The sequence below is a fragment of the Desmodus rotundus genome, chromosome X (genome assembly GCF_022682495.2).
Source record: "Desmodus rotundus isolate HL8 chromosome X, HLdesRot8A.1, whole genome shotgun sequence".
In the NCBI taxonomy this organism is placed as follows: Eukaryota; Metazoa; Chordata; class Mammalia; order Chiroptera; family Phyllostomidae; genus Desmodus; species Desmodus rotundus.
This window is the reverse complement of record NC_071400.1, coordinates 41748453-41770093: the sequence shown is the minus strand read 5'-3', so window position 1 is coordinate 41770093 and position 21641 is coordinate 41748453. Positions and strand designations below refer to the sequence as shown.

Sequence of the window (21641 nt, the reverse complement as noted above, 5' to 3'; positions counted from 1 at the left end):
CAAGATTACTGTATCCAGCAAAGCTATCATTTAGAATGAAAGGGCAGATAAAGTGTTTCTCAGATAAGGTCAAGTTAAAGAAATTCATCATCACCAAGCCCTTATTATATGAAACGTTAAAGGGAGTTACCTAAGAAAAAGAAGATAAAAAATACGAACAGTAAAAATGACAGCAAACTCACAGTTATTAACGACCACACCTAAAACAAAAACAAGAGCAAACTAGGCAAACAACTAGAACAGGAACAGAACCATAGAGATGGAGATCACATGGAGGGTTGTCAATAGGGGAGTGGGAGGGGGAGAGGGGGGGAAGGTACAGAGAATAAGTAGCACAGATGATAGGTGGAAAATAGACAGGGGAGGGTAAGAATAGTATAGGAAATGTAGAAGCCAAAGAACTTACAAGTATGACCCATGGACATGAACTATAGGGGTGGAATGTGGGAGGGAGGGGGTGGGCAGGATGGAGTGGAGTGAAGGGGTGGGGGAAATGGGACAACTGTAATAGCATAATCAATAAATATATTTAAAAAAAAACAAAAAAAAACCCTGTTTCCTTCAGCATTAAGTGTTGGGTCACGTGTCAAGGCACCATGTGGCTGAGCACTGGTTTGCCCAGTTACAATATCATACATAGAAGACATTAAACTTGATGCTTTTATACACACACTCACACACACACACATCTATAAATTGACGTAGAAGTTCACATATATTACTTGGTGAAAAAACACACAGCATAGAACAGCACTTATATTCTATCACTTTTATTTGTACATGATATCTATCTGAGTACTCAGGTATAAGGAAATATCTAGAAGGACATTCATCAGAGGGCTGACAATGGTTATATGAGTGGAGTGTCAGGTAATTTGTACTTATTTTTTCTATTTTTCTATATTTTGAAGGTTTAATAAAGAGCTATACTTACTTCATAAAATGAATAAAGTCTGCAAGGAAATAGACACACAGAGAATGGATCCTTAGGGAGACAGAGGAGGGAGCAGGGACAGAGGTCAGGTTGCACCCGCCACTTTGCTGATATCTAAGACCTCTTCTTCCCCAAGGAACACCACTTTGTGGATTAATTCATGCAGATAGAAAACTACCCCCATCCATTTTTGTCATCATTGGTCTTTGAAAATAGCTAAGGGTTTACATAGGGCTGGGTCTAGCACCTTACTGTGGCTCAGAGGGGTCATTGTGTTCACCAGGGACTTCTTTTGACCCTTCCTCTGTATGCGTCAGCTCATGCAGGGTGATAATCAGGTTCTCAAATACCTGGACTTGTGTCTCTCATTGTCACAGGTTTCCTTGGAGTGACCATCCATGCCACAATATGAACAGCAGCTTGTGTATTTTTGCTTCCTGGCTCTATGCATACCCCAGGATCATCATTCTTATACCCAGAACCACCACTGATGGAAGGAGATTGAACCTGGGAACCGTTGGGGGAATCAATGACCAGTGTTTGATCCTGAGGTCTGGCCCTGTCTCTGAGGGGAGAGGCACCCATGGATGGAAGTGGAGGGTCCACCAGGATCACATCCTCATCTCAGTCACTGAGGATATCATCTAGCTCTATTACATTGCAGTCAGCACTGCTGATCACAATTGGCTGCAGGCCCTGAAATGCCACACGGCTTGCTGCCCTCTCCATGATTAGCTCAGATCTCTTGACCTCTTTTTGCTTCATAAAATTATCATCCCAATCCTCCTACCCCCTTACCATCTTGATTAACTCCAGGAAATTGGAAAGATGCTGACTATTTGCATACATCCTGAGGAGATGCTTCAGCCTGTAGCGCAGGTCCCCATTCAGTTCAGCACCTACAAGGAACTGGTACAGGCCAGTCTGGTTTGCATCTTTCTCAACTATGATCCCTGCCTGAATAGTGTTCTGGAGCTACATCTCTAAATGGATCACATAAAGGGAGGCTTTCTCCCCTTGTTTCTGTAGGGTGTTTAAAAATTTACCATGAGCAGTCACACTGCTTTCAGACTCCCCAGACACCAATTTCATTTCCTGCATGAAATCTGCCACGCTTAGGCTGGGGTTGGCTGCCTGGAGCAAATGCATAACCTCCTGAGCAGGGCTTCTAAGGGTTTTCATCAGGTGCTTGAGCTTTTCCTCCTCACACATATTCCTATCTGGCAGGACCCCGCTGACTTGGATTAGCCAGTTTTCAAAGGTTTCTTCCCCTCCTGGAAACAACTTCGTTTTCTTCTGCCATGTTAACCCTTAGAAGACCAAGACTGCTCCCTAAGGACCTCAACATGGAATGGGTCCAAGTCAGCAAGGGTGTGTTCTACCACCAGCTATTACCCACGCATGCAATGATGATTAATGACAGTTTATACATAACAAGATGCTCAGGCTTTTCAGAAAAGCCTAGTCTATGGGAGGAATCCCTAAAGCAATGTTCCTGGGCTCTGCATTCCTTGTAACTCAAGAGGAACTGTAAAGAAAAGGGGGTAAGTTGTCAACAAGGTAGTAGACCTCAGGAAAACAGTCTGCTGTAGCTTTCCCAACCTTCCTGAATGCCCTGCAGTACATTTTATATTTTCCCACTGCCCTAAAATTACCCTGCAGGAAACTGTCAATTACAACCTTATGGAGCTAGCAGGTATCCCTTGCTAGCAAGGATGCTTCTCACAGCCACATCCATCCCCTCCTACCAGTCCTCCAGGAGGGAGGAAGGTGGGCAAACTGTATCTTCTAATTCCAGGTAGAACAGTGTGTGGATCTGAACTGGGCTCTCAGAATAGAGTGCAATAGTCTAAGTCTCACAGATTTGTGGTAATCAATAAGATCTCCATTAAGCTATTGGTGTCAGGTTTCAACTATAGGCCCTTCTCAAAGTTTGCCCACTATTTCTCAGATTCTTACCTGAGCTCCAAAACAAGTGCGTGCCTTTTTTTTCACGCCAAGCCTCTGCCAACAGGTGCCCTCAATGCGTGTGAAAGCTCACTTCTAGGGTAAGTCGACCTTTAGCCACGGGAGGTTGAATATTCCAGCCCTCAGGCGGTCAAGACTGCATCCTCACAGAGAAGAGTCAGAAGCTGCCTCATTCCTTCACCCCGCCCTCCCCCTCCAATCTCCTCCGTAGCCAGATGGAAAATTCCCTCTCCCATGTTATGAATACAAGCCAAAGCGACCCCTCCAGTGTATCTACCCAAGAAAATAGTCGGCCTACCAGCTCTGCAATTAGCCGCACAGCATTCAGATTTGCATTGGGCTTCGATGACCTGTCACGGAGAAAGGGAATAGGAGTTGGACACTCACACCCGCATATTCCTCCTCAGGAAGAGATGAGATGCAAAGGGGTTAAAGGAAGACAGCTATCGATTCCCCTCCTACCCAGCCCCTTACCACGCCACCCCAAGACCCCTCATTTTCAATCCAGGCAAATTCTACCCGTCAGGCAGTATTCAGTGGCACTCCACCTCCTTCCTCAGCGCAGCCTAGCTACGGGAGAGAGAGCTCCTAGCCCTAGCTCAGTTTTCTATTCACAAAGCATGGAGCCCCGCAGCCTTGGTGGGGCTTCCCCCCTGGGCTTCTCTCAGCGCCGGGCAGTCCCTTTCTGTACCTGTACTCGGCCAGGGGGCAACGGATGGTCCCGCGTGTACCTGGTGGATGCCACTGGTCTCCGAGGGCCTGGAACAGGGAAGCGGGGAGGGGAGAATGACGCCTCTCTCACCGCTAAGTGACTTGGGGATGCTAGAATGAGCTGCTCCGTACCGCCGCCCAGCAAGGGGGAGCTAAGTGGAGGCCTCACCGTTCCCACAGCAGCGGTGTCCACCCCTGCCTACCCGCTGGGCCTTCCCAACAGCCGCCGCTTTTTCAGCTTTTGCCCATTGAGACAAAAGAGCGTGATGAGCTGGGAGGCGCGGCCAATCAGCGGGGCGCGGAGGAGGCGGCCTCCCCGCGCAGCCTCGGGCCCCATTGCTAGCATAAGGTGGGGAGCTAGCCGGCGGGGCTGCAGCACACAGGCGCAGGAGCCAGCGCGGTGTCAAGTGCAGCTCAGACGCACGGAACCAGCCGATTTGTATTTTACCCGTGAGTTTGCTGCTTTTCCCCTCGCTTCCCTTCTCCCCTCCCCTTCTACCTCACTTTCCTTCGTGCTTTGCGCCTGGATGCCTTAAACACGAGGTGGGACAGAAATCAAGTGAACAATAACAGTTCCTCACCTTTGTGTGGGGGAAAGGAGAAAAGCATTTACTGAGTGCTTTCTGCGTGCAAATTCGCTTGCACGAACATTCATTGATTCTTCTTAGCAGCCTTGAGAAGGAGGTAGCGGCGTGCCCATTTAACAGACAGCGGACTTAAGCGCCATAGAGTTAGGAAGTGCAGAGCTCCTGCCCAAGTCGACATGTCTGATTTCAAAGGCTACCTCTTGTAAATACTCTCTCTACTCTCAGGTTGAGGGTTAGTGTGGAGCAGAGCCAAAATGGACATGGGAGGGCCCATTTGGAATTATATAGAATTAGTGAGCAAGAATTACTATCTCCATTTTACAGATAAGAAAACAGACACAAAGAGGTTAGGTATCATGCCTGGAATCACACAGCAAATAATTATCATCCTAGTTTGACCCAAGTCAGTTGTTCTTCAAATGCCGCTTGCTCGACTGAGCTGCCTAGAGTGCCTTTTTACATTGGTGGTCTCAAACCATACCAACAGTAGTCTTGGTGAGCTGGTAGTACAGAGGGAAGGCATGAAGAGGCAGCAGGGAGAGTGGTGGGGGAAGTTTTTTCCGTATCCATTGTACCTAAGAGGAAACTGAGGCTCTCTTTTTGTCTTTTTTACAGTTTTTTTTTTACATTACAGCAAGCTGCCAGTTTATTTATAAAAGTAAAACATTATTTCTACAGCTTATAACCCAAAAGGAGATAAAGCTCAGAGGTGAAATGACACCTGAAGTTACAAGGTGAAGCCAAAATTTGGACCAAATCTGATGCCAGAACCCAAGCTATTAACCAAAGTAGGCGCACAAGTCTAGCTGCCTCAGAATCATTTTGGAGAGTTTGTGAGAAATGCAGATTTCTGAGGCCCACCTCTGGGAGATTTAGATTTACAAAGACTGGGTTGGGAAGTATGATTTATATTTTTAAACGGTGCTATTGTGATTTCTGAGTTGTAGAGAGGTTTGTGACCACTGTCAAAAACACCACCTCATGTTGATGGCAATAAGTGAGTAGACCTACTGCCAATGTACCTGTCCACAACACAGCTGTCATGAGATGCAACTCCAGAGCAGAGGTTCCTACCCAGGGCCCTTCCTAAAATTGTTGGCAAAGAATTTGGATTCTGTGCATCTTTCTGAGTCCACAGCTTGGTAGATTTTCAAATGAGTTGGGAGTCCAGAACCACTCCCCTACAATCTTTCTTTCTAACAGCTTCCTCTTTCAACTTGAACTTGAAAAAGAAGTGTGAGAAATGAAACACAATTTGACCTAACCCCCAACCGCAGCTCTCTGCCACTGATAGAGCTCTTTCATTTCCTGGCTTCAGGACAGGTTGCTAGGTTGCCCTTCTGTGAGCTCTTGAGGGGACCTCTTCTTTGCTGTATTTGCCATCACTGGCCCCAGAGAAGGAGCAACTCCATGGAAACGGCATGCAGGGCTGTCCAGAGTGAATGGGTCATGAAGCCAGGGGCTGGGAAACCTGCTCCATTTTCCATAACTTCTAGTTCTTAGAGAGCAGGTCTTCACTTCCCTTATGTCATCTGTGGCTATGAGGCCCCCTGTGGGTCCTGTTCTAGATTCCTGATACTTGAAAGCAAATGAACAATCCGGTGCCCTTTGAATGCTGGGTTAGTTCATCTTCAACCTTCTGAGGTACTTCACCTGTTCCTTTCTGCCTTCTTATTTACAATCACAATACTTGGAGTTCCTTGAAGTAAACAGTTCGATTTGGAGATGGCGCACTTTCCATCTGAAGACTGTGGACTTTCTGTTGTGGATGGAACAGTAGGGGAGGAGAACAAAGGGTGTAGGAGGTAGAAGGTTCACCTCACACAGTCAGTGGTAATGCACAGTAGCTCTTGGATTTCCTTTAGACTCTTGCTTCTGCTCCCCAATCCCATGACATCTAACACAAGGTCTCAGCAGACTCTTCTATGTTTAAATTGGCTTCCTCGCCAAATTAGTTGATCTGCAGTTGGATGTAGCGGGGTGGATCAAATAGGACAAAGAGTACATCTTAGAGCTCCGACAAAAATTAGTTAAAGAAATGCATTGTGTAAAGGTGCCTGCATAGGACCATTAGAACAAAGTGAAGGTCTGTTTGTGCAAGGCTGGGAGGAGGATTTGCTAATCTGGCTCAAATTTGGTACAGAGCATTCCTTATCTCTGGCCTCATGTGGAAGTGTGTTTCAATTTACGGCTCTAGTGTGACCACATTTTCCAATTTCAACAAAGGAACCTTAAAAGCCCAAAAGTTTGGGGGATAAAAGGTTTCAGTTGAAATGATAATAGTTGCCCATGTCTGCCTGCCTCCTCTGTGCCAGGAACTTTCCATGTTATCTCATGTAAGTTTCTCAGCAACCCTTTTGAGACAGGCATTGGTATCCCATTTTGCAGATCCAGAAACAATTTCAGGGAGGTTAAGTTATATAAGGTCACACAAGTAGTTAGTGGAGGTACTGGGACTCCAGCCCTGGGCTGCCAAACTCCAAAAGCCATGAACAACTATTATCTTCTGTCTTCCAAACATATAACTAAAAATGGACCTCTGCAGATGACCCAGTGCATTAGACTGATTTCAACCTTTAGAACAATGTAGTTGTAATCTTTACTTCTGGAATCTCATTTTTTTAGGCGAAACTACTAATATAACTTATAAAGGAATTTAAATACTAGGTACCAAACTAAGCATTTTATGTACTTTGTCTCATGTATCCTTCATACAGTCATTTTACAGATAAGGATACTGAGGCGCAGAGAGGTGAAGAGACTTGGCCAAGGTCATAAAGCTAGGAAGTGGCACCACAAAATTCAAACCCAGAGCTACCAAAATCCAGAGCCTGTGTCTGTAGGCCACAATACACTGCAATGGGGAAAACAAATATTGGCCCTCATTCTAAATTGGCTCCTCTCTGTCAGCCATAGCTCTATTTCCTTCCTACAGCCTGCATCCAATGCCATGTACCACTTGTGCTTTTAGGCCACTGTACCTTAGGCCTCGTCCTCAGCCTAGAATGCCTGTTTTCACCCTTCCACTTAATGAGAGTCTACTCACTGGTTAAAGATCAAGTCAGAGATGCCCCTGCTCAGAGAAAAATTTTAGCTGCTTCCTGTCCCAGGTGGAATACATTGCTCTTGTCTTTCTGCTCTGACCTTGATTACACACTTTATTTTGCCTTCCAGTATAGATTAGCTCATTGTTGATCTGTCTCCCCCACTAGATTTCCAAGCTCTTGAGGGCAGACACTGAGTCCTATTCACCTCCAGCCCCACGGTGATTCACCCATAGTGATTTAGTAGATGATCAATACATGTTTGTGAGCTGACCAAAAGACTCGCTCAAGTATGCCCTGCTTGAATGGGCATATGTGGAGCTGGATCCTGGGATGGTCACACAGCCTATCCATCTAGGCTAGTCTGGCCAGGGGAGTCTGGAATCCCCTGGGTTCACTTTACTAGGCTGTAAATGCAGGAGGAACATCATAGGGTACAGAGATAACAGCTCAAGGCTCTCCAGGCCCATCCTGTGGTCTTGACTTTGGAGCTCATCTTAAGGATCCAGGCTGTCTGGGATTGTTTAATAATACCTTGGCATTCACAGAAGAAAGGTCTTTCCTGCCTCCCAATGAACATGGGGTTGGTTGCGCCATACCATGTCATCTAGATCTGGTGTCCTGCGAGTATCCTGCAGGAACGTTTGCTCTGTGGAGACAGATGTGAGAGGTCAGGAAGCGTCTTTTTTTTTTTTTTTTTAGCTTTTTTAATGAAAAATTCTTAAACTTTTACTTTTTTCTTTTTTGCTCAATCCCTCCAGCCCCCACCCACCCCTGCAATCACCCCACTATTGTTCATGTCCATGCATTTTTCTTTTTCTTTTTTGCTCAATTTCTCCAACCCACCACTCTCAGCCCCCCACCCTTAGTTTATTGAGGCCACCATGCCATGGATACTCAAGCACTTTATCTCATTTGATTTTATTAATCTTTGCAACAACATTTTAAAGGAGACCCATTGTCCCTATTTGTAGCTGAAGAAACTGAGACTGAGTGAAGTGTCTTGACAGGTCACACAACTAAGTAAGTGTGCAGGCAGAATTCCGTCTCAGGTCTGTCTGCCCCCAAAGACTAACATCTTAACAAAGAAAAGCGGACTCTCCCCTCCCTCATTACATAGGAAAAATTAGATTTATAAAGTGACTAACTGGATATTTAAGGTAAGATATTTCTAAATTATTCACCTTTAATCCCTGAAAATGACAAAAAGGCAGAAAAATCAGGGATGGAAAACTGCAATTAATTCCTCTGTCAAATATTTGCCCAAATAGCCCATGTCACCCCCTGACATACACAGTATGAGGATGCTTAGAGAGCATTTCACCCTGTTTGTTTGTTTTATAACTGAGATGGAGGAGGCTTCAAGATGTAAATGAATTTCCAAATATCACACAGGAAGTTGATAACAGACTGGCACTTAGAATGCTGGTCTGGCAAATCCTAGCCCAGTTTGCTTCCTGCTAAGTCAGCCCACCTTATGCAGCTAGTCAACACATGTTTATAAGTCACTCAGGAAAATGTGAGGAGGAAGTGGAACATTATTGCACTCTGAGATAGAAAAAGGGTACAGACATTTCCCTCACCACCCATCTTTACTTAGGTGCAGGTAAAAGTTGGGGAAGAAATTCCTTGGGAAGACAGCTGGGGGATGTTGGGGGCCCCTGTGGCTTTGGGAGCCTGAGTGGAGCTACCTCCTGCTGGGGGTGGGGGAGGGGTCCCTTTTGGCTCTGGAGACATGGAGGTGACTGCCAGGGCCCCAGGAGTGCCCCAGACGGATGCAAGGAGTGGGCCTCTTGAGCTTTTGCTCCAGGTCAGTTCTCAGCTAAAGGGTCCCAGGCAGAAGGGCCCTCCTAGTCTCCTTCTGGCCATGCTGGCCATGAGGGTGAGGAGATGAGGCTTAAAGCAAACAGGGAATGTGGGGTGGGGGAGGGGTGATGGCACAGCAGGGGAGGCTGAGCCTCTATGCCCCTCCACCAAGATACAGTGTTAAAGAGTGTGGCTTGGGGCGGGGATTGTAAGATGAGCTTGTGGAATCATGGATGGAACTGGAACAAGAAGCCAGAAAAGGGCTGATGGGTTGATTCTATAAGGAGGAGCCCTTCAAGACAGGTTCTGGGTGTACCAGCCCAGGGAAGGCTGCAGTGGGCTTCTTGCAGTGCCTGGCGTCTCCCCCTCCCCCTGGGCCTCAGCCTAGGGTATCCCTTTGTCCCTACTGAGCAGGCCATCAACTGCTAGCATAACTTGAGCCCCAGCACCTCCCTCCTGTCAGGACCACACAGCCAAGGGTTCTGTGTGAATCCTCTGGCTCTGCAGTTCCTACCAGGCTTCCTGTCAATCTAGATGTGAGTTCCCAGCCTGGTCATCTGCTCTCTCCTCCTTCCTCCCCTCTGCTCCTCATACATCTATGCTTTCTTTCCTCCACACACCATCTCCCCCGCAGCACACCCTGTCCTCTCAGCCCAGCAGAGCCCTTACTTCCTTCCTGACAAACTCCCTCAGGTTCTCAGATCTGCACTGAGCATTAATTTCTTTTTGAGTGGTTTCTTCTCTTTAGTATAATGGTTCTGAACCAAGGGCGATTTTTCTGTCCTCTCCCCGAGATATATGGCAATGTCTGGAGATATTTTTGGTTGTCATAGCCGGGTAGGTCATAATTGGTACTACTGGCACCCAGCAAGTAGAGGCCAGGATACTGCTAAATATTGTATGATGCAGAGGACAAGCACTAAAACAAAGAATTATCTGGCCTAAATATCATCAAGGCTGAGAACCTCTGCTCTGTCATGTAGCTACAGGTCTATAAGATTAGACTTGTAAATTGCTAGGTATGGAGCATTTTGGCACTAAATTTCCAGGAACGATTCCTCTCTCTGTTCCTTATTCTGGGGAGTGGGGGGCGGGGTGTTGCCATGAAATAGTTACAACATTGGCAAGAGTCTACAGAAAGAAAATAGAGGGAGACTCCCCACTCCCCACATTTCCACCAATTTTTAGAGAAAGTACAGAACTATAACTTTTGAATGCCTTTCTGCCTTAACAAGATAGTGCTACTTTTCAGAAAGAAAATAGCAACTTATGATTATAGCAATTTATCAAATGTGAATTTTCATGTGGTAGAAGTTAAATGCAGTAGGTTTTGGAGCCCTTCTCCAATTTTATTTTCTTCAATATTAAACATTCTTTGAATATTAGAATATTTGCTGTGTTAGCCAAACACTATAGAGGTAACTCTGTCCAAAAAATCCTAAATGCCTTTGTTTTAATTTTTCCTTAACAGTGTGCTTATTTCTCAGAAACTGACCCAAAGATTGGCTTGTTTCCTTAAATTGAGCTTTTGGGGGCTCTTTCTAACTAAACAGTGAAAATGCTCACCAACAGATATAATGGTCAGCCTAACCTCTTCCTCCCTCCCCTCAAACTCTTGCCAGTTTCTTCCATCTGCACCCAGTTGTCTCCAGCATGGGAGAACAGAACCACTCTCCTGGGAATGAGCTTCAGCACTGGACACAATCAGAGACTCCTGGAAAGAAAATCTGGCACTCCCAGGCCTACGCCCTTGGGGCCATTTCCAATTTTATGTCTACTTTTCTGACCTTTCCTATTTACAAGGTTGTATTCCGGCAACAGATCCATGCTGTGGCAGTGTCGGAGGCTCTACGACAGCTTTGGCATGAAGGCCCCCAGTACTTCTACCGGGGAATCTACCCACCTCTTCTCTCCAAGACGTTGCAAGGGACTCTACTGTTTGGGACTTACGATAGCCTGCTGTGCTCTCTCTCCCCTGATGGTCCACACTCCCTGGGACACCGCTGGGCTGCAGGGCTCATGTCTGGTGTTGTGGAGGCTGTGGCACTCAGCCCCTTTGAAAGAGTACAAAATGTGCTCCAGGATGGTCGCAAGCAAGCTCGCTTCCCTACCACCTTCAGCATTCTCAAGGAATTCAACTCGTATGGGCTTTGGGGGAGGCTGTCACTAGGCTACTATCGTGGTTTCTGGCCTGTTCTTCTCAGGAACAGCCTGGGGAGTGCTCTGTATTTCTCCTTCAAGGACCCTATCCAGGATGGGTTGGCAAAGCAAGGCCTACCCCACTGGGTTCCCGCCTTGGTGTCTGGGAGTGTCAATGGAACAATCACCTGCCTAGTTCTCTATCCTCTGATTGTGCTGGTTGCCAATATGCAGTCCCATATTGGCTGGCAGAGCATGCCCAGCCTGTGGGCCTCTGCCCGGCACATGTGGGACACTCGGGGCCAAAAGGTGTTCCTGATTTATCGTGGAGGCTCCCTCGTCATCCTAAGGTCCAGTGTAACATGGGGCCTCACTACTGCTATCCATGACTTCCTTCAGAGGAAGTCTCGTTCCAGGGAAGAGCTGAAAGACTGACTAGCTGCAAGAAGTGTGGCCATGGCAACTTTGTTATTCTAAGTCTTCTTGGATTGGTCTAAATAGCTTACTTCTTTGGCTTGGTTACCCAATACAGTCATTCTTTAGCATCTTTGAAGTGTCAGTGCACTAGAGAGGTTCCCAACTACCAGCTTGTAGGGCACAAACAAAGTCCAGCTGGATTCCTTGGTCACTCCTGTCTATCCACAGCTTCAATAGCCTCATACCCAGGAGGCCTTTAAATAACTTGTAACCCAGATGAAATGTTATTCCTTAAGGAATTCTTTGACAATAAGGGAAAACATTAAAAGAAGTTTCCTCTTTGACAATAAGAGGAAACTTTACTTAGGCACTGTGACTTTTGGGACCCTTCCAGTTGTCCTCTGCACCAAACTGAGTGGAGGACCAGAAACTCTAATTTCAAAGAAATAAGCTTGACTCTTAGGATGGGGAATACATAGGACTTCTCAGATGGTTACATTTTCATGACATTGTTCACTATGCCTACCACCACTACTCTCACTTCTCACAGCTGTGGGTCCTAGCTTTAGGGTAGTAGTTATAGCTGGAAACCCTAAATTAGACTTGCTTCAACTGATTAGGTGCCACAATAACTGGTGGGCTGGAGGGGAGAGTGAATATAGCTGTGGTCCCTGGATAGATAGAAAGAATAGACTTTGAGGGAAGAGATGTAGTTGCATGTAAAATAGAAAAAAATTATTACAGATTGCTTGGGGTTATCTGCTGTGACATTTTTGATAGCAAAGCAATGACATTGCCTAGAAACCACTTTAGTTTCCCTAAGAAATCTGGAAGTGAAATGACCATATCTCTTCACAGATCATTGCATATTTTATTGCTATAAGTACATAGTTACTGTGACATAGATGAAAGATCAGAAATCTTAGCGTGTAGTTCAGACCCATTCAAAATATGGTACACATTTAACTTTCAGCATTTTATCACACCACTCCCACTTACATAGGTTTCATATACCAGCCAAACTGTTGTTTTTCCCCCAAAATGCCACAAACGATCCCATGGCCATGTTTTCACCCATACTTAATTCTCTTTGCCTCCAGTGCCTCTTCTCCATATGCCACTCTGCAAAAATCTTTCCAGAACCTCAAAGCCCAGCTTAGATGCCACCTTCACTGTGGATCCTCTCCTGATTTCCCACAAGCAAATGTGACCATAGTCTCTTGTGATAACATTTCGTACATGGCACCGATTCCACTATGTCCTGATCTCATGTGGCCCTGTGTTCTTGGAGTTCTTCAACACCTCATACTAGACTGTAAAACTCCTTAAAAGCAGGGATTCTTGTACAAATTTTTTAATCTCCTATTGTGCCTAGGTGCTCAATAATGTTAGTTGAATTATTGAATTAATTATCAAGCTGTGATATGCTCATTATCTTCAGGGTGCTGTCTTTTGTACATGAAGATAATGTTAACGACTCACTGGCAGTAAGACACATGCCTTTGGGTTGTGATTTTGTTTTCTTTTATTAGTGGATTTAGTTTTGTGCTAATGATAATGCTGCTGCTGCTGATAATAATGATAATAAATGACTTTCAATTGGAACATGTGACCAGTTTGTGTTATTGATGACATGTTTGCTATTAGCAACACTTATAGAAACTGAAATTTCACCAACAGAAACATATTGCTTAATTGTCCCATTCTTTTCAAGTGGAATTTTGAGGACTTCCAAGATGACATATGTTGCAGTTTTCCCCTTATAGATATGATAATGACCTCTGCTTGAACATCCTTACTGAACTGAATTAGTCATTTGTAATGACCTGATTGATTGTAGATCCTTTGAAGTGAGGATTCCTGACTGAGTATCACAAAAGTTGAAGACAACACTACAGGTGATAAGAGAGCAGAGAGCATTTGCCAGCAAGGTCAAAAGAAAATGGCTGGTTCAGAATAGCTGCAGATGAGTTCCCACATCTGATACCGTGCAGACTTAGATGGGGTAGGGAAGTACTCTGCTTGTAGATTCAAGGACAGGGGCCACAGAGTCTTCCCAAAGGAAGGAAAACTAGAAAAGCATCTGATTATATTTCAAGGCTAGCTCAGAAGAAAGAAAATATTGTTTACAAAAATTTGTAACTTAGCTATGACTTTGGTATTTAAGCTGAAAAGAAGAGGATAAACTACTGTATTCACCTACTTTCTAATGCAAAGATGCATTTCTTTCCACATACGCTGTCAATTTCCACTTATGTCACCACCAGTCTATGTTGCTTTCTTCATTATAACTTATTTAGAAATAATTTTGAACTTATAGAAAATGTTCCTGCATAACAAAAGTATAAATAACACTCACCCTCTACCCAAATTTAGATACTGTTAACATTATTAACAGGTGCTTTATTATTTGAGAATTCACTGTCTATCTACACACACTCACAATACTTTTCCTGAACCATCTGAGAGCTGGAAATTTTAGTATTTCTAGATTCAATGTTTGTAGATTCAAATCCTTTAAAAAACTCTGATCTAGTCCCGGCTGGTGTGGCTCAGTGGATTAAGTGCATTGAGTGCTGGCCTGTGAATCAGGGTTGCCAGCTCAATTCCCAGTTAGGGCACATTCCTGGGTTGTGGGCCAGGTCCCCAGTAGGGGGAGTGAGAGGCAACCATATATTGATGTTTCTCTCCATCTCCCTCCTTTTCCCTCTCTCTAAGGATAAATAAATAAAATACTTTAAAAAATACATTAAAAAATTTTATCTCCACGACAAGGGCATAGTTATTATAGAATATTAGAAAATGAAATTTCATGGCATACTTTAAACCTACATTGGTGGTAATTGTTTCAATTTACTATATTTGCCTTTATAAAAACTTTACATTAGACAAGTTAATAATTGAAGCTATGGAATTATAATATAAACATGGATTTACAACCAAAGCATGTTATAATTTAAATAGTTGATTTTTACCAATTGATTTACATAAAAACAGGAGAAATTATAAAATTATATAAACCTATCAACTTTTCCATTTAAATCTTCTGAGTACAGTATAAGAGTATAATAGTTTCTCTTAATTTTAAGTGTCAATATTTAGTTTTGTGATGTTAATGTGGTTATGTTTTCTGACATTTAAAATGGCTTTTGAAGTTGGGATCAATAAAATAAGGAGGTAATTAATACTGGTGTATTTAAATATAAGTATAAGTATTTAAAACTTTTAAATGTAAATTTTAACAATAAAGCTACTTGGTATAAAAAGTTGAAAGAAAAACAATAAAATTCCCTGCTCTGACCAGTGTGGCTCAGTTGGTTGTGCATCATCCCTTGAAGCAAAATGTTGCTGGTTCGGCGGCACATGCCTGGCTTTTGGGTTCAGCCCCTGGTCAGGGCATGTGCGCAAGGCAACGAATCGATGTTTCTCACATCGATGTTTCTCTCCCTCTCTTTCTCCCTCCCTTTCCCTCTCTCTAAAAATAAATAAATAAAATTCCTTGTATAAACTCAGTGTAGTTTTGTCTTAATATAAACTACATCAGCTTTTCTAAAATGCAAGTTGAAATAATAAATGACTAATGTATTACAACTATTATCACAGTTATATGGTTTATTAAGACTTAATTTTGCTTTAAAATTTTATTTTATTTTAATTTATTTTAAAAACATTAAATAACAATAATTTAACTACGTGTTTAGGATAACTGCATATAGTGTACATTAAAATTAATAAAATAATGCTACCTCATCTATATACAATAGAAAAAGCATAACAAATCAGGAAATTGTGAGAAGTTTTCATAAAAAGAAAAAAATAAGAAATATTATATTTCTCTGCTCTGTTCACTCTCCAACTTGTTTCTTTCATACCATTTTCCTTCTCATCAAATCTTCAACACCTCTTTCCTCATCCTCAATCCCAGTTGGTGACCTTGGTTTCCATTTGATTAAGAAAGGAGAAGCATTCAGAAGAGAACTACTCATTGAAAGAACATTTATAAAGCTATCAACCATGTAAGGAATATCCAGATCAAGAAGTAGAACACCTTGATAACCCCCATCCCCTCACTCTCCCCGCCAATCCCCAGTAATGACATTCCTCCACCATCCTAGAGGTAACCCCCATCCTGACTATTGTGATATCATTTCTTTGCTTTTCTTTTTTTTTTAAGATTTTATTTATTTTTAGAGAGAAGGGAAGGGAGGGAGAAAGAGAGGGAGAGAATCATCAATGTGTGGTTGTCTCTCACACACCCCCTACTGGTGACCTGGTCCACAACCCAGGCATGTGCCTTGACTGGGAATTGAACTGGTGACCCTTTGGTTCACAGGCCCACACTCAATCCACTGAGCCACACCAGCCAGGGCTTTTTGCTTTTCTTTATAGGTTTATCTTCCATGTAAGTAAGAATCCTTACTTACTGTGTGAAACCATGTAAAACAACACAGTTTTGTTTTACAGATATTTAAACTTTATATACTTGGAATTTTGACTGTCTTCTTTCATTTCACATTATTGGTGAGACTCATTCATGTTGTTGAAGGTAGCTGTAGTTGATAAATCATGATAAATTTACTTTAAATCATGATAAATTTACTTTTAAAAGTCTTTGTTTCTTAGAGCAGTTTTGAGTTCACAGCAAATATGAGAGAAAGCTAAACAGGTTTCCTATATATCCCCTACCCCCGCACACACATAGCCTCCCCCATTATCAACATTTCCCATCAGAGTAGTACATGTAGAAAAATCATCACTCAAAGTCCATTGTTTACATTAGGGTTTACTCTTGGTGTGCTTTCTATGGGTATTGACAAATGTATAATGATATGTACCCACCATTATAGTATCATACAGAGTAGTTTCACTGCTCCACCAAATCCTCTGTGTTCTACCTGTTCATTCCCCTCCAACTTCTGACAACCACTTATCTTTTTAGTGTCTCCATAGTTTACACTTAACAGAATGTCATATAGTTGAAGCCATATAGTAGATAGCCTTTTCAGCTTGGCTTTTTTCACTTAGTAATATGCATTTAAGATTTCTCCATGTCTTTTTATAGTTTGATAGCTCATTTATTTTAAGCACTGAATAAATGGGTGTATCACTATTTATCCATTCATCTACTGAAGGACATCTGGCTGGCTTCCAAGTTTTCACAGTTATGAGTAAAGCTGTTATAAACATCGATGTGCACATTTTTATGTGGAGATGTTTTCAACTCCTTTAGATAAATACCAAAGAAAAAAATTGCTGGATTGTATGGTAAGCATGTTTAGTTTATTTTTTTTATTTTTTATTGTTGTTCAATCACAGTTGTCTGCATTTTCTCCCCACCCCTACACCCCACCCCAGCCAAACCCACCTCCTTCCCCCACCTCCACCCTTCCCCTTGGTTTTGTCCATGTGTCCTTTATAGTAGTTAAGAAATTGCCCAAATGTCTTCCAAAGTGGCTGGCTATACCATTTTGCATTCCCATCAACAGTGAATGAGAGATCCTACTTCACATCCTTGTCAGCATTTGTTGTTGTCAGTGTTCCCAATTTTGGTCATTCTGATAGGTAAGTAGTTGTATTTCATTGTATACCACAATTTATCCGTGATAACTTTGAGGGGCATTGTGGTTGTTTCCTGTTTTTGACTGTTAAAAAAACAGTGCTACCATGAATATTCTTGGTAGTGTACATAAATAAAGGCATCTCTAGGATATTTACTCAAGAGTGGAATTGATGGTTTATGGGGTATGAGCATTTTCAAAGTTTCTAGATGATGCCAAACTTTTCCTAAGTGGTGGTGCTAGTTACACCCTTAGCAGCAGTGTTTAACAGTTCCCATTGTTCCACCTGGTGGCCGATAGACTTAAAAATTTTTGCCCACCTAGTGGGTGAAATATGGCCTCTCATAATTTGATTTTCCTGACTACTAATGATGTTGAGCATCTTTTCATATGCTTATTAGACATTGAGAATTTACTTTCTGAAGCATTTATTCAAGACATTTACCATTTTTTTTCTATTGGGTACTGAACCTGTTTCAAATTGATTTGTAAATGTTATGTATATATTATAACTGTAGTCCTTTGTCCTTTACATGTGTTGCATATATCTTTCCCCACTTTGTCTCTTATTTTTTGATAATATAATTGATAGTTTTTTCCATAAACAGTTCCTAATTATAATATAGTCAAAGTTATTGATCTTTATTCTTTATGCATAATACTTTTTGGGTCTTTTCAAAGAAATCTTTCCCTACCCCCAACATCATGAAGATAGTCCCCTACATTAACAATTAAATTTTTCATAATTTTGTCTTTTAACTTAGGTTTTTAATATTTTTTTACATAATTTTTGTGTAGAGTAAGAATAGATATCTAGTTTTATTTTTTCCTTAAAAATATCCAATTGCTCCATATCATTTGTGGAAAATCTCTTTCCTCCACTTATTCACAATGCCACCTCTGTAAAATATCAAGAGCTCATATATTGGGACTTTTTGTGGTCTCTCTGTTCTGTTTCATTGGTCTATTTGTCTAATCTTGAGCCAGTGACATTACCTTAATTACTGTAGTTTTTTTAAACAGATTTTTATTTATTTATTTTTAGGGAGAGAGGAAGGGAGAGAGAGAAACATCTGACCTTGCCTACAACCCAGGTATATGCCCTGGCCAGGACTCAAACCGGTGACCTCTAGGTTCGCAGGCCAGTGCTTAGTCTGCTGAACTACAGCAACCAGGGCAGTTACTGTAGCTTTGTAATAACTCTTGATATCTGATAGGAAAAGTCTTTTCTACTTCATTCCTGTTCTTTAAGAGTTTCTTAACTGTTCTTATCAATATCTAAAAATATAGATGCTGAGACTTTATTTTCTATAAAAACTATCATTGAGATTTTAATTTTAGCAAAAGTAACTTTAGTTTAAACACAAACAGTAATAATGGTTGAGATTCTAATTTTTAATGTTTCTCTAAGTTTCATAATATTTTTCATAGTTTCTGACATCTTTTATTGAATTTTTATCAGTTGCTGAGACTTTCACTGACTTGATTTTAAAAAACTGCTAAAAGTAAAGAGGATTAGGATTAGTAATAGAATTATAATGATATTTTAAATATTTTATTTATCTATTTTTAGAGAGGGGGACGGGAGGGAGAAAGAGAGGGACAAAAATATGAATGTGTGGCTGCCTCTCACATGCCCCCTACTGGGGACTTGGCCTGCAACCCAGGCATGTGCCCTAACTGGGAATCGAACCCTTTGGTTTTCAGGCCTGTGCTCAATCTCCTGAGCTTCACCAGCCAGGGTGGATTGTAATGATTTTTTATAGGTAATGCTCTTTTGTTTTAAGAGAATATAATCTGGTGTTAATATATCAGTTTTTATGTGTTGATCCCTCATATTGATTTTTTCAATAAAATATATTATATATTGATTGACATAATATACTATTATCTATAAAGATGCCAATAATTCATTCAGTTCTCAAAAAGTAGAACATACACCTTAAACAAATTACTATGTTAATGGAGAGGAACTGTGGGATGGAGCAGGAAGCACTCAAAGTATTTTTATCCAACTGCCTACTTGACTTGATTTTCACTGAGATTTCTTATAGGCATCCCAAATTTTATATGTCAAAGATAGAACTCTCTATTTCCCCTACCAACTTGTCCATAATCTTCCCAATTCCAGTGCCATCATTTTTCGATACTTTCAAGGGGAATTCTAACATATAGGTATCTTGATTCTCTCATTCACCATTGTATTTCCAGTGCATAGAAAAGTGTCTTGAAAAGTGTCTCACATATATTAGGTGCTCAATGAATATTGAATGAATGATCACTGGTCTCAAAAAACATTTTGTTTAAATTTATTTTTAAGTATATTATATTGACTATGCTAATACAGTTGTCCCATTTTTTCTCCCCTTTATCCTGCTCTGCCCTGCCCTGCCCCTCCCTCTAGTATATCCCACTCACTTAGTCCATGTCCATGGGTCATACATATAAGTTCTATGGCTTCTCCATTTCCTACATTATTCTTAACCTTCCCCTGTCTATTTTGTGCCTGCCATTTATGCTTCTTATTCCCTGTACCTTTTTCCCCCATTCTACCCCCACCCACTCATGACTGATAACCCTCCATGTGATCTCCATTTCTGAGATTCTGTTCCTGTTGTAGTCATTTGCTTAGTTTTTGTTTTCATTGTTTTTCTTTTATTTTTTTAGGTTCATTTGTTGATAGTTGTGAGTTTGTTGGCATTTTACTGTTCATAGATTTGATCATCTTCTTTTTCTTAGAGAAGTCCCTTTAACATTTTCTATAAGGGCTTGGTGATGATGAACTCCTTTAACTTGACCTTATCTGGGAAGCATTGTATCTGCCCTCCCATTCTAAATGAGAGCTTTGCTGGATAGAGTAATTTGGATGTAAGTTCTTGCCTTTCAGGACTTCAAATACTTCTTGCCCTCCCCTTCTTGCCGGCAAGGTTTCTTTTGAGAAATCAGCTGATAGTCTTATGGGACCCACTTTGTAGGTAATTGTCTCCTTTTCTCTTGCTGCTTTTAAGATTCTCTCCTTATCTTTAATCTTGGGTAACTTAATTACAATGTGTCTTGGTGTGTTTCTTCTTGGATCCAACTTCTTTGGGACTCCCTGAGCAACCTGGACTTGCATGTCTATTTTTCCTTTGCCAGATTGAGGAAGTTCTCCTTCATTATGTTTTCTTTTTTTTTTAAGAGTATATGTTTTAATTAGTCATACCGTTCATGAAATAAACATGAAAATGTGTCTAAACATTTTCTGCAGGTTGGAAGAACCTTTTAGAGCAGGTATTTAAGGACACAGAATATATCTTGAAGGTGTCACACTTTATGCAATGTATGATTTAGAAAAGAAACAAAAATGTACTATGCAGGTGAGTTGGAGTATGTTCAGCAGAAGTTTATCGACAACTTGGGGAGACCTGGTCACAGGCACATTTTTGAAGAGATGGGGTTAAATGTGTCCTAACAGTCAACCTCACCCCAGTGGGAGCTTTGGAGCAGAGAGGAATCAGCATTCAAAGTGGTCTGAGAGGCTTCAGCAGTGGCCCCATGCCCCACACAGAACCAAGGCCACTCCGTTTCAAGAGCCAGTGAGGAAAACACACTCACAGGTCCTCAGACAGCTGCTTTTTCTCTGCATGATACGAACAGGTATATGGATATGATTCTATTTTTATACCTCCTTTACGACCAGCAGGAGTTTAAAAGTATTTCAGTGTTATATAAATGTGTGAATCTAGAGGAGAAAAAAAAATAAATAGGTATACTGGAATGGTTTCTCATATAGACTTCCAAAATTTAAGATTTTATGAATAAAACTAGTCAGTTTTACCTAAATATACATGAAATCCATGTGAAAGGGGAGAGGAAATCCAAAGTCCACTCATCTAGCAATTTAGGAGTGTGTCCCTCCTGACCTGAAGCGAGTTCTCTTGTGAAGCTGAGAGTCACAGAGGAGAGATTTGGTCACTAACCACAGGCAGCGCTCTGAAGTACACCAGGAGAGCCCTGAAGAGTGCTCCTTAAAGCAGAAGGCTAGAGCTAATTGCTTATCTCAGCACCCTAGGTTTACATTGCAGCAGCCACTACTGCTCGCAGTTATGGCTACCAAATATGTATAGTTGGCCTTTGTAGAATCAGACCCTCGACACAATTGAATTAATAAATTAGCTAGGGGGCTGAGAAGGTCAAATGTTATGGTATAGTTTGTCTTTGCTCTCCCTTGGGTATAAGCTGTGTATTTTTTATTTTTATTTTTTGGAAATGGAAAAGAGGATGACTTGATCAGGAGTCCTAGTAAAAGCCTGATCATGATTTTTTCCTCTTCTCCAAACATTGTTTTTCCTGGTAATCTGATTTGTTATGAATTTCTCTCCCCCACTCTTAAAGTGTTTAGCTGAAGAAACTGGCAGATAGAAAGTGACAGACAGACAGGCAGCTGTTTGAGGCCACAGGAGAGTCATTCTTCCAGAGCTGTCAGCCCATCTGCCCA

General features: G+C 41.8%; 2 protein-coding genes across 2 annotated transcripts; one reads left to right on the top strand and one right to left on the bottom strand.

Moving 5' to 3' along the window:
- Positions 1-786: 786 nt before the first annotated feature.
- ZCCHC18 (zinc finger CCHC-type containing 18) lies at positions 787-3802 on the bottom strand. Its single transcript, XM_053917050.1, is given in 5 exon segments — positions 787-1289; positions 1292-1387; positions 1390-2222; positions 2224-3252; positions 3594-3802. Coding segments are annotated over 4 exon segments (1179 nt in total). The 5' UTR covers positions 2367-3252; positions 3594-3802; the 3' UTR covers positions 787-1182.
- A 128-nt stretch (positions 3803-3930) lies between these two features.
- On the top strand, positions 3931-13366 carry SLC25A53 (solute carrier family 25 member 53). Its single transcript, XM_024551575.3, has 2 exons — positions 3931-4063; positions 10673-13366. The coding sequence occupies exon 2, from the start codon at positions 10704-10706 to the stop codon at positions 11622-11624; it is 921 nt and encodes a 306-aa protein (XP_024407343.1). The 5' UTR covers positions 3931-4063; positions 10673-10703; the 3' UTR covers positions 11625-13366.
- The last annotated feature ends 8275 nt before the right edge of the window (positions 13367-21641 follow it).